The sequence below is a fragment of the Olea europaea genome, chromosome 15, assembly GCF_002742605.1.
Source record: "Olea europaea var. sylvestris chromosome 15, O_europaea_v1, whole genome shotgun sequence".
Lineage (NCBI taxonomy): Eukaryota > Viridiplantae > Streptophyta > Magnoliopsida > Lamiales > Oleaceae > Olea > Olea europaea.
This window is the reverse complement of record NC_036251.1, coordinates 10,670,652-10,688,792: the sequence shown is the minus strand read 5'-3', so window position 1 is coordinate 10,688,792 and position 18,141 is coordinate 10,670,652. Positions and strand designations below refer to the sequence as shown.

The 18,141-nt window shown below is 33.4% G+C and overlaps 1 protein-coding gene across 1 annotated transcript; it reads right to left on the bottom strand.

Moving 5' to 3' along the window:
- Positions 1 to 9: 9 nt before the first annotated feature.
- On the bottom strand, positions 10 to 1,771 carry LOC111410127 (60S ribosomal protein L31-like). Its single transcript, XM_023040342.1, has 2 exons — positions 1,613 to 1,771; positions 10 to 472 (listed from the first exon to the last, which is right to left on the bottom strand). The coding sequence occupies exons 1-2, from the start codon at positions 1,696 to 1,698 to the stop codon at positions 193 to 195; spliced, it is 366 nt and encodes a 121-aa protein (XP_022896110.1). The 5' UTR covers positions 1,699 to 1,771; the 3' UTR covers positions 10 to 192.
- Positions 1,772 to 18,141: the final 16,370 nt, after the last annotated feature.

The window sequence follows — 18,141 nt, the reverse complement described above, 5'->3', positions numbered from 1 at the left end:
AGGCAGACATCAAACAAAATCAAGTAAATTCTAGCATTGAAGGGACAGATAATCCTGAACAAGCTGAACTGCAATAATAAATAACAAGACAAAATCCATAGAAATCGATGTCTCCAAACATACATCAAATAGTCTAAAGATAAAATCAGAGGTATAGCAAAATTGGGCGTCAGTAAATTTTAAAACAGAAGTTTATTCTTCGTCCTCAATAACTTGGGTGCCCAATCCCTTCAACCCACCATCAGGAATTTCTGCAACGGTTACTAAAGAGTAAAGCTCCTCTTTAGCATCTTCGTCGTCGTTCCTCTTGCGTGCAATGCGGACCCGGATTCTCCTTGGCACGCTACGAATTCCACGGCTCCATATCTGCTTGTTCAACTTGACATCAACTCGAACATCTGTAGTCCCCATGGCCTTCTGGGCGAACTTCCTGATTTCCTTGATGGCTTTTGGAGCCTTCTTCTTGAAGGTGCTGCAGGCAGATCCGGTAGACAACAAATTAAACACAGCATTTTTACCGAAACAATATAATCAAATGTGGAGATATAGCAGAGCATCCATCAAAAGACCAGTAGACGAATGAAAACAAGGTTCCAAATAATGCAGCAACTTCAAACCTTTAGAGATCATAAAGAAACCAATTTCACTTTAATCAACTAGATCTTAAGCCAGATTGTGAAAAAAATATAGATAAATTTAGAAAGCCACCTTTTATGCTGTAGCTATGAGAAGAAAATGACAATCTCTCCTAATTTTAGAGTTTGGACACTTAGGAATTTAGCCAAAAACTGACTCTTTTTTGTAGTTATTACAAGAAGCATCTGTCTAACAAAAAATTCACATATATAATATTTATACTACAACAGAAAGACCTCTCCCATTTATCACAGTATGAAACTCTGAATGAAAGCAGTCATTTCAGGTAGACAGACAGTCACACTAAGATGATATTTCACTTAGCTAACAATTGCAGTGCAATCACAAAACATTAAACCACCACCCACTACACAGATGAAAAATAAGCATGTCTTTGCTTAAATCAGAAAATTGTTCTACAGAATTAAGTTTGGAGCACTGAAAGAAATCCATAGCACAGACTAATTGCATTTTAACCTGCTTTGGACATTAATAGTCCAGTATGAATGGGCAACAGCTTAAATGAATGTTATCAATAAGATTCCTTCAATTTCACACACTATTCTTGATGGTCTCTTTGATAGGTATACATTCATATTAGGTAAACTATATTTCGTTTGCAATCATTTATATTTCCATATGAAATTCGAGATTCATATGTAAATACAATAAAAATAATTCACCTCTCAAAATTTTTCAAACACAGAAGCACAAAGGTAAAAGGGGAGCTGTGAATTTTATAAATAGCCATCGGATTTATGAATTAATGATAACAAAAATAGACACGACTTGATACTAACGAACAACGTAATTGCAAGAAAGCAATCAAACTCAATACCAACAGTTCGACAAAGTAACAATAAACAAACTAATGCAGATCTGAACTGTTAGAAAGCACATGTATATATACAGATATACACACGCAGACATATTCAAGAACATATTTGAATGTATATTCAAAGTGAGAAAAAAATACCATCCATGGAGACGTTTGTGTAGATTAATGGTGTACTCCCTTGAGACAACCTCCTCTTTCCTGGCCTTGCTGCCTTTCTCCACCATCGTTGCTCTTACTCTTCAGCAAATGCACTAATTTTCCTATGAAGAGTTTGAGGTAAATGAGAAAGAGAAAACCCTAATTGTAATATCTTTATATATGGTTGATTTTCCATGAGCTGTGTAAGAGTTTGTTGAGTAGAGCCCAATTATTAGTTTTGTGTAGCCCATTATACTTATGGGTTATAAGAGAATTAAACCTTATCTGGCCCACATTCTATAAAAACTCTTTTTTTTTTTTTAAATTAATTTATTTATTTTTTAATCTCATTTCCAATAACACATTCTCTTAATAAATTAATTTTAAACATAAATTGAAATTTTTTTCCTCTATACTTATTTTACAAAAAATCACTATTACAAAATATATTCTCCTAAAAAACGGGTCTCAAACAATCTTTTAATGTTAGCAATACTAAATTGTGATATATATACAAAATTGTAATGCAATTTTGTATTTATAATGATTTCAACCAATTTTATTTTCTATCGTCTCTCTTTATTTTATTTTATTTTTTTGTAAAATTCAAATAAAGGAATTTAAGGATGGCAACGGTACATGCCAGAATGGGATTAACCTTCCTATCTCTCGCCTCACCCAAGTTTTCAAAAAGATGAGAATTAACGGGGCTTATTTATTTGGGACTTTTTTAGATTTTTAAGGATTTGAAAGGTTTAATGATATTCAATGTAGACTTTTGAAAACTCTTTAAAAGTATTAATATATGCAATGGAGACTCGTAAAAATGTTTAAGAAGTGTTTAGAAGTTTCGTTATATTCAATTAATTTTTTTTTAGAAATCTCTATAAGTAATTTGGTATTCAAAATGTCAAAAAATTTTAGAAGTTTTGATAAAAGTCTCTAGAGTACTAACTTTTAAGCAAAAAGTATAAAAATAAAAATAATGTATCTCATTTACTCCAAAATTTTGAGAAACTTCTACAAAATATTTGTTAAATATGTATTTTTGTCCTTTTAATATCCTCATTCTTCTTCCTTCATACTAGCCTTAGAGCCATTATTAAAAGTTTATTATTTTTCTTCTATTTTTTGTATTTGTTATATTTTCCTTTTTTCTATCTTTTTTTTTTATTATTGTTTTCCTTCATTTTCTACAAAAAAGGATCAAACTGTAATTCAATTTTTTTATATTTTTTTTCTCTTAATCCAATTTCTTATGTAAAAGATTAATTTGTAATTAAATTATAATTAATTTTGGATATAATGATTTTTGAACTTTGTATATTTCTTTCTTTTATCAAAAAATACATGAAATATTATATAAAATATATTTTTTTCTTTTAATTAATTATTTGTCTAATTAAGGTGACTTAAATATCTTTAATTCCCATCTTGTTTTTCTTATTAATTTATTTTTAATATTTAAAAATATAAAAATAAAAAATGAAGTTCTAACATGACCACGTTCCTATCCCCATTCTAATTTTCAACTTAACGTTGGAATCCTAGCCCCATTCCAAATGGGATAGAGCTTGAAGTATGTGGGACGTTTGTTTTCCTGTGTTTTCGGATTAATCTTATGTGATGTAATTAAAAATTGGATTTTTAATAAAAAATTATAAAAAATGAATTCCATGAAATGCAATTGAAATTAAATATTAATTTTGATTTAAAATTTTTAACTACACCAAATAGTGATTAGACAAAGTCTCTTTTGTATGTAATATCTGTAATCTATAATCTATTAAAGTATCACATCAAGGAAGAATCATTTTTTGAACGATTCTAACCTTCCACAATTCAATTATTTCAATAATGATATGTAAAAAATACTATATAATTATTATCGTTTATGAAATTTGTGTTATTAATTTTTAATTAATTAATATTCACATTAATCTTGATTCAATGAATTTTCACTTGATGAATTTTATATCATATGAATCTAGAGTTATTATAGATTAATTTATTCATATTCATGTATCTAAAAAATTTAATGGGGTATTTAAATTAATTTATTAACAATTAATTTTTATATATCAAATGTAATATAAAAAGATTTCTCATTTATAGTATTTCTTCATTACAAAAAATTTGAATCATAAAAATTAAGTTTTGAAAATACAATTTGAATACAATTTTCTTCTCTTAAATTTTTATGCTAAATTTTATTTTCTTTAATTCATTCGATACTTATCAAACCATCCAATAAATTACTATCTTGTATTTAAATAAATATATCATTTAATGTCACGACTGACCTTTTATTTTAGTATACAAATCCCGGAGTTACATGTTTTATTAGTAACGGAACTTACACGTCATTCACGATTTACACATTAAACTTTATAACATTTCCAACTGGTCACTCAACTTTAAAATATTGCACTTCAACACTCACTCTATATGTTTCTTTAATCACTTGAACTTTAAATTTTTTTTTCCAATGGTCCATGAAATTAAAACATTGCACTCTATTACTCATTCACCATATTTCATAAGTCATTGAACTTATATTTTCATCACACTTTACTTGTTGAACTTTAAAATGTTTTCGAGTGGTCATTGAACTTACTCACTGAATCCAATTGTTCAAAAATCGAAAATTTTAAGTATAAAATACAATACACGAAGATGACGCCCCTTTCCTCTTGAGTTAACTTGTGACAACCTTAAATATTATATTTTGTTAGTTTTCAATAATATTATTGACTCTAAATCAAATATGTTACCGCCTATTTCAATTTTTTTCCCTTAATTTGAGTCTACGATTTCAATCAAAATTGTTATGCATTTTCCACAATGTAAATTATGTTGCAAGTGTATGGTATCAAGTTTTGTAATATAAGATAAAGTACGGATAGTCGAACTTACAGAGAATGGAATTAAATTCCACTAAGTACTATAGTTTTTTAGCCTTTATTTTTATCTAGAAGATCAAATTTTAGAATCAAATTTAAAAATGGATGTAATGGTAATTTCGATTAAATCAACGCAACTTGTATGAGAAAGTTGTTAGGGTAAGAAAGTCTAGGGAATTATTTCACCGCACTATCAACGATATTTCACAATTTATAAAACTACATCTATCAATTTCCCTAAGTTTATAAGCAAGAACTCTAAATTAATTCTATTCCATCTCTCGGGTGCCTAATAAAATATATCTATGTATTTTAATTCCAATATCTCTATTTCAAATCAAAATCTAGAAATAATCACGTTCGTGGTTCTTAAGTGGAACTTGCCTCAAAGATTTCATATTTTCGCTTGAAACCTACAAAATCTAGGTTGAATTATTCATAGACCACGCCTAAATTTCCTTCTCTCGAGTGTCAAAATTGAGGGCATCAAATCATTCAATTATTGATCGGATAATTGAAAGCAATTGCAAGAATCAACACAAATAAATTCATGGAAAACTGAAAGAAATACTTATATTAAAATCCAAACATGTCTCAATTTAAGGCTACATTAAACTCTAGATTAGAAATTTAGAACATGATCAATGTAATACACAATCAAATACAATATCCAAAACATGGAGAAGAAAGGAAATAAAAACTGATTCAATGCTAGAATTCTTCTTCTTGTGGTTGCCTCCTTTTTTCTCTTGATTAATTTTCTACTTTTCACCTTTTTTTGGTGTTGAAAAAGTCCCCCTAAATAGTGCCTATAAAATTGTATTTATAGGCTCTTTTTTGTTTCCTTCGACTTGGGCTGCAGCTAAGCTTTCAACAAAGGTAAAAATTTCGAAAACCTTACCTACGGTGCAATGCCTAGGTGCTGGGAATGTGGTACCCGGGCGCTATAGGTTTGGGGCCTATGAGCCAGACCTTTGTTTCTTCTTTGCTCTGTGTGGCGCTTAGGCAGCCACCTTCTGCTGGGAGTGTGACGCTTGGGCAATACCTACACACCTTCTGCCTATTCTTTTCCTTCTTGATTTGGTTAATTTTTTGTCATCTTCTGTGATTAAATCTACGTTTCTTCCAATCCATTCACCTCCATATAACTTTGGCTCCTTTCTATACTTTAAACTCATCTTTTTTACCAAATTGCCTAACCTGTAAAACAACATGAACACCCACATCAAAATGTTCTGAATTTCTCAAAGACAACTAAAATTTCAAGCTTAAGTGGCATTAAAAAAATTAGTGAAACTCACTCATCAAACACCTCCAAACTTAATTATTTGTTAGTCTTCGTGCAAACACAAACAATAAATTAAAATAAACAAACTCAATTGAAAACATGCAATATCTAAAACAAATTTAGTTAGCTAGAGTGCCCTTATGGCTCAGGGATGAGAGCGTTATATCATGTCTATAAATCGCTTCAAAGTTATAGTGCATAAGTTAAATTCATACTCATTCCATGTAAATCGGGTGTGTGAGTGAAGAATTAACTGCATCATTGTACATTCAATAAGACGATCCAATTTCCAACCTTAGAAGTTATGTATATCCTTTTATCGCTCATGGGATTCTTACACCCCAAAGTTGTTTTCTTTTATTCTCTTCCTAGGGGTGTAATCTAAGGTTGCTTTTACTAATCACTACTCCTTACTCTCTCTGGTTTGATTAGAATTTATTGATTGCAGTTTAACAAATGTTAAATGAGGATTCTTCCTAAATTTGATTGCTTCAACCTCCAAGAATCAAACCAAGTTGCTAACCTCTTATTAAAGCTTCTTAAACAAGTGTTTGGAGCTTAATTAAGGCATGTGGTACATCTTCTATTTTATGCACCTGTTTTTATATATTCTTTACCTAATTTTTTTTGTGGATGTCTCTACATTAAGCTTTCTAAATGACCCCTATAGTAAGCCTTAGATTGATGACTCTGAAATTAGATAATTTTAAGACACCATATTTTAAACTCTTATAGGCTTAATTACTTAAGAATAAAGGCTACGAAGAGATATTTCACAATAAGATTCTTACAATTTTTATGACTAGTGCAATGCCCCTTATTAAACACTCATTTTCAAAAAACGACCTCTAATTTAAGGTTTTCATCTCATTGGTTTCAGACGATCGACACAATATAAAAGCACACATGAAATCCACAATTATCTCTAAGTTTCCCTAAAATAGCTCACCCAATTGAATTATCCTAAATTTGGTTTATGGCTATAATACTATTTAGTGGTTGTTCGGGTTTAGCATCTATATTCCCTATGTCAACCTATAAACATGAGTGAATCAGCTTATTTCCTGTACAACATTAATTTAATTAACGTGCATCAAGATCTTCGCGTTTCATAAGAATAAGTAGAACTCAACTAAAGCATATAATGTGTTCACAATCCACAAACTACTATAACTTCTCAAATATATGCACCATGGCCCGACGAGGCTAATCAACTCACAGAAGCATGGAACAATATACACAAATTAAATCTCACACACACAAAAAAGAAAAAGAGAGAAAGAAAATCACACACAAACTATTAACAAACATACAAAGCCAATCCCTCCTAAACTTAAACAAAATATTGTCCCAAATGTTAAATGAAAGAGAATGGAAAAGGACAGTTGAGTGGAGATATCAATATTCTCCGTCGTAGTTAGTATCATATGAGGTGGGTTAGCAGTGTCAGCGGGGAGCAGAGGTGGTTGAAGGAAAATCCTATCTGAGTAGATTGAAGCCAAGACTAAATTAAACTCATTCTAGTAATGGAACTATTCATACATCGCATTCTACATCATATTCATTTGCAATTGCATCCTATATAGCTGGGTAGTGAGGTCATTGTTAGGGTCACTGACTGGATGGGGTCGACGTGATCAAGTTGGCTGTGTCCCTACCTCCGGAGGTGCTATACTAGTGGAGCCATGCCGACTTATGAACTTCCATGTCCAACTTCTAGTGATAGATGGTTTGGGATGAAACACTTCTTCAGATGGATGAGACACAACACCCATTTTCTACACAATTCATAAATCAAGGCCAAGTGTCCTAGGCCATCAATCGTTGAACCCTTCAGTGTGTGTAGAATGCTATTATGAATGACCTGACCAACATCTATGGATAATCCGCATTGAATAACATAGTTTAGTATCACATGCTTTTTCATGACTTCACTAAGGTTGCTACTTGGGAGGAGTTTGGCGGATATGAAGTGATGCTAAGCTTTACCCTTTATCATCATACCTAAGGTAAGAAAGTTTTATCACACTAGTGTCAACCCATTTCCAAGTAGTGCTAGTCTTAGCCAAAACCCTCATTATTTTCCCGGGATCCAAACCTTCTTCAAGAATCTTAGAATAATCATCATTATCCACATCCGAAAGGTTATAAAACATACTAATGGAGGTTCTATAAATGCAATCCACTTGTCCCACACAAATACCCAAAAATTTCTATGCTCCCTCGTATTAACATAAAATTCCTGAATAACTGGAATGAAGGCTAGTCGTGGTTGTTGAGAAAACATTTTCCATTCCCGTTGTTCTATCTGCTCAGTCATATAATTATCAAAGCCTTTCTACTGAATACAAGTCTTATGCACCACCATATTATTGTACCATTCCATAGCATCTTCATGAATGAATTTGACCAATCAAAAGAGGTCGAAAAAGAAGTAGTGTTTCGAGCTCTCTTCAAAAAATGCCTAGGCGTTAGCATAGGGCAGTCCCGATAACTGTAAGGAACTAAATATCCGTGACGGAGGCATATTGAACTATCATCAAACAAACCCAAGCACCTTGCACTAGCTAGACAACAACTCCAATGACAACCTACCAATGGAATGTAGCCCCAAATTTTGCAACCTAAGTCTTTCACAAAATTGATAATTCTCACAGGACGTACTACAAACACTTTGTGAGCAAAAACTACCACCATTATGTCTAACTTATCTCCAAAGTCATCCAACTTAGTCCATCAGTAATCATACACCCCAAATCCAACATCCAAATACCCAATTGCTTCCAATCAACAAACAAGCAATACTTTCCCACAATTGAGTACAACCGTTGTTTGCAAAAATATTAGACACTTATATGTGGTTGATGAGCTTTCCCAAAATCATGCAACTCTTTCAATATTCTCCCTTGGGGCTAAGGATACATGAATTGAGAGAAGGGAGTAGTGGATGTGTGTAGTAAAAAGAAGATGAGAGAAGGTGAAGAAGGAAATATAAGATCGGAAGAGCGGGATTGAGAGAAAGAGAATGGAGAAAAAATTATTAGATTTGGGGACGTTTTGATTATGTGAGGATATGGGTAGGTGGTGTTTATTTTCAAAAGAAACAAAGGGGAATGGAAGAAAAGAGAGAAGGAAAAAAAAAAAGGAAAAAAAAAACAAAAATTAAAACAAATTTAAAGGTGGTGCCTAGATGCTGAATTTCATGTACAAGGGTAGTAGGCGGCTGGGCGCTAGTTTACGGGAAAAATGGGTTAGTGGACAAGGCACTCGATTTTTGATTTTATTTTATTTTTTTTTATCTCCAAAGTCAATATATTGACCTTTACTTGCCTATGCATGCTTGACGTCACCCCCCAAATTTGAGAAGTTTTTCTACAATAATAATAGACTAGTCAGAACATGAAAATGATGCATAAACTCCTATATAACTAAATAAACTAGAGAGATAGAACTAAGGTTGCCTCCCAAGAAGCGATTTTTTATTGTCATTAGCTAGACAGTGATGTGAACTTATGTTGATTCTCCAAGAATGATCTCATCTACATCCTAATCTTCCTCTCCATAATAGTGTTTGATACGTCCGTTAGCTTGAAAATGGTCCCATCTTTGCTTATCAACTCTACCAAGCCATAGGTAAACACTTTATAAACCATGAATGGTCTCGATTATCATGACTTAAGCTTGTCTGAAAAAGTTTTAGGCGAGAATTAAAGAGAATCACTTGTTCTCCTGGCTTGAATTCTCTTCTTAGGATCTTCTTTTCGTGTCACATCTTTGTTTGCTTTTTATATATCTTCGCATTATCATAAGCTTCATTCCAAAATTCTTCCAATTAGTCGAGTTGAAACATATATTGTGGAGTCGCTAATTTCATAGCTAGGTTCAACTTCTTCATAGCACAATAGGCTCGATGTACCAATTCTATCGACAGGTGACATGCTTTCCCAAATACCAACATGTACGGTGACTTTTCGATTGGTGTTTTAAAGGCTATTTGATATGCCTATAGAGCATCATCAAGCTTGTGAGCCCAGTCCTTGCGATTGGTGTTCTCTATCTTCTCGAATATTTATTTTATTTCCCTATTAGATATCTTTGCTTATCCATTGGATTGTGAATGATAACCAAGTGCCAACTTGTGCTTGACATTGTACTTAGCCAAAAGAAAATTGAAAAGTTTGTTATAGAAATGTGTATCCTTATCATTTAATATTGCTCTAGGCATACCAAACCGAGTGAAGATGTTTTTTGTAGAAATTTTAAAAGTACATTCGCATCATTTGTTGGTGTGGCAATGGCCTCTACCCATTTGGGTACATAGTCCACCGAAAGAAGGATGTATATTTGGCCAAAAGATGGTAAAAAAGGACCCATGAAGTCTAGCCCGTACGTCAAATAATTCTACTTCAAGCATATTAGTCGATGGCATATCGTGATGCCTTCAAATATTTCCAGTGCGTTGACAACAGTCACAAGTCTTCACAAAAGTATAGCAATCTTTGAAAGGTGTTGGCCAATATAATCCCAACTGTAATATCTTAGAGGCAGTACGTGTAGGACAGAAATTGCCTTAATATGATAAGAAGTGACAATATTTCATTATTGATTTTGTTTTCTCAATGAAACACGCCTCCTAATTATCATATCCATGCAGTTCTTAAAGAGTAGTAAATCATCCCATAAATATGACTTTAACATCATGCAAGAATTTCTTCTTCTGATGAGAAGTCAAATCAAGTGGCATATTTCCAAAAGCCAAGTAGTTAACAAAACTACGTACCATAGGAGTCTAAATGAAACTGCCAACAGAAGTTCATCAGGAAAAGCCACTATTATCTATCACATTTTATTTTCCAACCGCGAGAGATGATCAACATCTACATTCTCACTTCTTTTCTTATCCCGTATTTCCTTATCAAATTTTTATAATAATAAGATCCACCGAACTAAATGAGGTTTTCATCCTTCTTAGCGAACAGATACTGGACTGCTGCATGATTTGTGTAGATGATCACTTCGGTGCTCATTAGATATGGTCTGAACTATCACATGCAAAGACTACTGCTAACATCTCTTTCTTTGTTGTGGTGTAATTCATTTGAGCTTAATTCAAGGTTTTGTTGGCATAGTGAAGCTTTATTCAAGGTTTTGCTGGCATAGTGAGTTGTCTGAAAGATCTTTTCACACCTTTGTCCAAGAGCTGCCTCCACGACACAATCATTTGCATCGCACATGACTTTAAATGGTTGACTCTAATATGGCACTGTCACAATTGGAACAGTAACCAATTTTCCTTTTATAGTTTCAAAGGCCTTGAGACAGTTTTTATCAAAGACAAATGTTGTATCCTTCTCCAGAAGGTTGCAAAGGGGTTAGCTATTTTTGAGAAATATTTAATAAACCTCTTGTAGAAATTAAGGTGTCCCAATAAACTTCAAATTCCTTTGACATTAATGGGTGGTGATAACCTTACTATTGTATCAATTTTTGCTCTATCCATTTCCAGTCTTTTTTTAGAAACATGGTGTCCTAGTACGATTCCATTTTGTACCATGAAGTGACACTTTTCCCAATTAAAAACTAATTTTTTTTCTTCATAGCATTGTAACACCAAAGAAAGAGTGTGAAGGCAATTATCAAAAAAAGTACCAAAATAGAAAAAATCATCTATAAATACCTCCATGATTTCATCAAACATGACTGCAAAGATAGCCATCATGCATCCTTGGAAAGTGGTCGGTGCATTGCATAACCCAAACAACATCCTTCGAAATGCGAAAGTCCCATAAGGAAAAGTGAAAGTCATTTTCTACTTATCTTCTTGTCCTATTGCTATCTAAGTATATCCAAAATACCCATCAAGAAAACAGTAATGAGAATAGCCTGCTAGTTGATCCAGCATCTGATCAATGAATGGAAACGGAAAATGATCTTTTCTAATTGCTTTGTTCAACGTGTTATAGTTGATGTACACTCTTCAACTAGTGACTATTCTTGTAGGGATCAACTTATTGTTATCATTATTGATCATAGTCATCCTACCTTTGTTTGGCACTACCTGTGCTGGATTGACCCATCCACTATCTGAAATAGCAAATATGATCCCCTCTTTCAATAACTTTAGAACCTTTGCTCTTACTACCCCTTTCAATGTTGGATTCAGTCTCCTTTAATGCTTGATAGATGGCTTATAGGAATCCTCTACACGAATCTTATGCATGTAATCTGTAGGGCTAATTCCTTTAATATCTACTATAGACCAACCCAATGCCCCTATGTTTTCTCAATACCTTGAGTAATATTTCCTCTTCATCTTTGGTAAGTGATGAAGAAATGATCACTGGATCGATAGAGTTTTCCTCAAGGAATGAATATCGAAGATGTTTTGGAAGCTGCTTTAACTCAGATATGACGTTCTCATGACCTTTGGTCTCTCTAAACTCACTAATTGCTTAATATTTTCTCCTTATAATGGGTTGTTTTCAACTAGCAAAGATCCAAGTGCTAGTATACAATCAACCAAGCCTCTACTTCCTATGTAAGCTCCCGCGGTAGTCATGTCCTCCTGTGTTGCACTAATAATCATAGAACACTTCAAGAATTCCTGAATGAATATCTATTTCTCCTTTATCACTGAATCTATAAAGTCAATTCTATGGTAGGTGTTGGTATCGTCTAGAAATTTCATCGCCCGGTAGATATTGAACATCATTTCTTCTTCACTTGTCCTTAGGGTCAACCGTCCTCTTTGAACATTAATTAGAGCTCTTTCTGACACTAAGAATGGCCTAACAAGTCAATGGAATCTCCTGATCTTCTTCCATATCCAATACTACAAAATCCGTTGGGAAGATAAATTTATCAACCTTTACTAAAACATTTTCAGTAATCCCTAGTAGGTATGTGAGGGATCTATAAGCTAATTGCAGAGTAACCATTGTTGGTTTTACCTCCCTAAGGCCTAACTTCTTGAAAACTGATTAGGGCATCAGATTGGTGCTAGCTCTAAGATCACAAAGAGCATTATCAAATGAGGAGCCTTCAATAATGCAAGGAATAGTGAAGCTACCCGGATCTTTCAATTTCTGAGGGAGTTTCTTTTGAAGAATAGCACTGCATTCATCCATCAGCTTCATTGTCTCATTTTCTTCCAACTTCTTTTTGACATTACCTCCTTCATGAATTTAGCATAGTTTGAAATTTATTCCAAGGCATCTACAAATAGAATATTGATTTGAATTTTCTTGAAATTATCCAAGAACTTGGTAAATTGTGCATCAAACTTTTCTTCTGAAATCTCCGTAGAAAAGGAAGTGTTGGTTTGATGATTGATAGATTATCAAGAAATGATATAGAACTAGGCTTGTAAGCCTTCTTCATATCATCAGCTTGATTTTTTTGTTTTGTAGCTACCTGCTCTTCTTCCTCCACAATTATGTTCTCTCTAACTTTCTTGCCACTCCTTATAGTAATAGCTTTGCAGTGCTCCTTTGGATTTACCTCTGTATCGCAACTTTTCCCGTTATTAAGATTTTGTTGATATAACCAATTGACCAACCTGGACGGCAAGATTCTTCACTGTGGCTCCCATGTTTGTTACATTATTGTTGAACCGTGATCTCTTCCCTGTGATAAAAGCCCCCAAAAGGTCTTCTAATGATGGTTTTCCTTTAGATTGTTGAGCTTTGAACCTGGGAGGAGGTTGAAGTTCATTCCTGTTGCCATATGATAGATTATCATGATTTCTAAGCCAGGATGATAATGAATGGAAGAATAGTTTCATCTCTGATTGTAGATCCTGTTGTTGACATAATAAGCATGCTCATGTTCTATCTCTATCTCCTAAAGTGCTGAAGAAATAGCCATAATTGAACCTACATTTTGTTGATTACTCTAAGCAGTAAGTGAAAAAACTTGAGCTGATAGTGCCATGATAAGATCTACTTCATAGAGTCCTGCTACTCTGTTTACACTTGATCTCTCACTCAACAACTAGTAGCTATATGTAGCATCTATTGTTTTACCCATTAGAATACGTCCTACAGCTGTATCCACAATCGTTCTTATCTGCCTATATAACCTGTTATAAAAGATCTCAATCTGCATCCAACTCTGTAAATAATGTTGAGGGCATCTTCTAAACAGGTTTTTAAACCTTTCATAAGCTTCATAAAATGGTTTGAAGTCCAACTATCTGAATTGAAAAATCTCACTTCGCAATTGAGCCGACTTAGAAGGTGGGAAAAACTTGGTAAGAAACTTCTAAGCCAGGTCATTCCAAGTAGTAACAAATTCATACGGTAGTAAAGGAAACCAAGCTTTGACTTTATCCCTCAAGGAGAAGGAAAATAGTCTGAATCTAATTGCCTCATCAATGACTTCGTTCATCTTCACAGTATCATAGATTTCCATAAAGGAGCCCAAATGAGCATTTGGATCATCTGTTGAAGCTCTTCGGAACTGATTATTCTATACCATATGTATCAGTCCTAACTTCAATTTAAAGTTATTTGCAGCAACAGCTAGGCATGCAATACTGGATTAGTTTTCATTGACAATTGGTCTGACATAATCCCTAATAGCCCATTGTTGATTATTTTCATTAGCTATTATTGCTTCATGTTCTGTAGTTACTTCACGTTCATTTCTCTGCATACTCCTTAGAAAATGGAATGTGATTTCTGGTTCAAGATCAACAGGTAATAGGTCGAGATTCCTTGCTCTTTGCATACACAGCTTAAAATAAAAACAAAGAGACTATTAAAAATAGAAATAAAAATAAAAATCTAGATTAAGATAAAAGCTAATTGGTAATAATATCAATAGAAATCAAATAAAACATTCCCTGACAATGGCACCAAAAACTTTTTACGTTTTTTCCACATCATAGATTTTACCGCAATTGTGCGCTACCAAGTTTTGTAATACAAGATAAGTTCGGATGTCGAACTCACAGAGATTGAAATTAAATTCATACTGAGTTCTATAATAATTTTAGCCCTTATTTTATCTAGAAGATCAAATTTAAAAATCAATGTTTTTATGCTAATCTAAAAATGGATGTGATGGCAATTTCATATGAATTAACGCAAGTTATACGAGAAAATTGTCAAGAGAAGAAGGCCTAGGGAATGATTTCATGCGGTATCAATGATGTTTCTCAATTTATAAAACTACTTCTATCAATTTCCCTAAGTTTATAAGCAAGAACTCTAAATTAATTATATTTCCCTCTTAGATGCCGAATAGAACGTAACTCTATATTTTAAATCCAATGTCTCTATTCCGAATTAAAATCTAGAGATAATCACATTTATGGTTCTTAAGTGTAACTTGCTTCAAAGATTTCATACTTTCTATCAAACCTATAAAATCCAGGTTGCTATTCTTAGATCATGCCTAAATTTTCTTGTCTCATGTGCCGAAATTTAAGGCATCAAGTCATTCAATTATTAATCAGGTAATTGAAAGCAATGTGCAATAATCAACACCAATAAACTAATCGAAAACTGGAAGAAATACTTAATATTAAAATCCAAACATATATCAAGTTATTGCTACATCAAACCCTAGATTAGAAATTTAGAACATGATCAATGTAATACACATAATCAATTTCAATATCTAGAACATGGAGAAGAAGAAAAAACTGATTTAACCCTAGAATTTTTCTTCTCATGGTTGTCTTCCCTTTTCTCTTGATTAGTCTTCTACTTCTCGACACTTGAAAACTGTTTAAACTTGATTTCCTTTTTTACTATTACATGGATTTAAATATTCAAAAGTTCCACTTTGACGGTATTAAATGTCAACATATGAAATACACAGAATTCTTACTTTTGCAATCCCAACATTTTAGGTGAGTAATCATTTGATATTCATTGTGTCGCATAGAAGAAAGTTTGTTCAGCTGGATGACAAATGGAAGTGGAGAAGGGACAAAACCACTTCCATTTTAGTGCTAACAAGTATTACCATAGCCGAATTCGTGTTACGGTTGAAAGAAAAACATCGTATTGCTGAGCCCCGCACTAAAATTGAATTGATGTTCAAAGTTCCAAACTTGAATATACCTCCGATCAAAATACGTAAAGATGAAGACTTAAATTGGTACATATCTATTCATAAGGAAACTGCACTCTGCGTTACCATTTTGAAAATCGAGCTCCCGAGTTTCAACATGGAGAGGGATGCAAATTGAGTAAGGAATTTGTTCGCTGCAGCGGTGTTCACCAAAATGTACAAAAAGTTCATCATCAGTATAGTTTCTCAAACAATAATGCACTCGAACATCCAATTGTTGATATTGAGGCTGCACCATTAGATGAGATCATAGACAACCCGTTACATGGTACAGAGGGTGCTAATATTGTTGATGTTGACGAGCAAATGTCATCACATGTCAGGACATCAGATAGATATGAATGGATTACAGCTGTGAATATATCCGATCTTACCGGAAGGCAAATATTCTTCAGCAAAAAAGAGTTGTACTCGAAGATTCTTGTACTTGTTTTGCAAGACAAGTTCCAATTTTAGGTTAGTAGGTCAAGCATGAAAATGTTAACCATTGTATGCATGGACGACAATTGCAAATGGATGCTATGTGCTTCGACTGTGAAGCAATCTGCAATCTTCATGATCCATAAATTCAACAACGTGCATACATGTTCCGTTGGTTTTCATCATAATGCACATCGACATGTCACTAGTTCTGTAATTGCCGAACACATTTTGAAAAACTTGGATAATCCATATTGATTGTATGACCTTATTGCTATTGCATGTGACATGGAATGTGAGTTCGATATGAAAATCAGTTACTTAAAGGAAGATAGCTGCTTTATATATGTTACATGGTATATCGAGGGATAGTTTGAAAACTATCTTTACACTGTCACATCCTATGATAGAGTAACCTAGGGAAGGTAACTCACATTGAAGTTGATTCTCGTAATAGATTCTATTATTTCTTCCTAGCATTCGGTGCAACAATTTGTGGTTACATGCAGTACTTAAGGCCCATTATTTGTGTTAACGGTAGTCACTTGAAAGGTCTATACAAAGGTACACTTCTACTGACAACTGCCCAAGATGTCAACAAACAGATTTATCCCTTAACATGGGAGATGTGGATGCGAAAATCAATAAATCCTAGATCTGATTTATTTCAAACTTGTAAGATCTTATAGACGACTTGGATAAACTCGTATTTGTTTCGAACAGAAAAAACAGTATTGAAAAAGCAATTACTCAGTTATTTCTGTTGTCTCACCATGGTTTTTTTATCTGGCATATGGAAAAGAACTTAATACATCGATACAATAATACAAGTTTAATATTTCTATTCAAACGAGCAGCTACAACTTATCAGGTTGAAGAGTTTGAAACACTTGTAGGATAGATTTATAAGGTGAGCAAAAGATCGTACAAGTACTTGAAGCGAGTAGATTTTTCTTTTTTGCCATGAACACTATTCATTAGCCAATGGTACAACATTATGACAAACAAAACTGAATCTTTGAACTCAAAATGAAGACAAGCCCGTTCGTTACCAATTACCTGCTTGGTCGTACACATTTGGAGTACTATCCAGAAGTGATTTTATGAATGTTGAACAAAAGCGACTGCATGCAGTATCGTATTGTCATCGAGGGTAGAGAATGAGTTACGGACAATATTTGAATTTGGTACTCGGCTTCGAGCTCATGTGTTAACAAAAAACTTAATCCAGGTTGGAATATCCAATGACAGAGACATGGTAGACTTTTCTGATAACACGTGCACTTGTCGTGAGTTCTAACTAAATCGTATGCCATGTGTTCATGGAACTCGTGCTGTTTGCTTGAGAGGAAAGTCATTGTACGATCTATGTTCTTCTTATTACACATCTGAATACTAGAGGGGTGCATATAGTGATGTAATATATCTTATTACGTTGGAAGTGGACTAGGTTGTTACAAACGAAATTGCATATACTCTTATTTTGTCACCCATTGTACGCCGTTCATTTGGGTAGACCATTGACACGGCACAAATGACTCAAAAAATGCACTCGTTGTGGTAGAGTTGATCATAACCGGGCCACATGTTCAAACTTCAATGTAACACAACTTGCTTAAATAAGCTTGTTATCCAAAAAGTGATTGAAGTTGTGTGTTAAATGTTCCTCCATGGCGTTGTACATTCTGAAATTATATTATCATTTTCTTTTCATTATCTTTTGCAGATGTTATTGCTTCTTACGTTCACATAAGAATTATAGATCCTTATATCGACGTACTACACAACATCTTGATAGTTAAACTGTCGATCCCAGTAGATGGTTTCTGCCATTC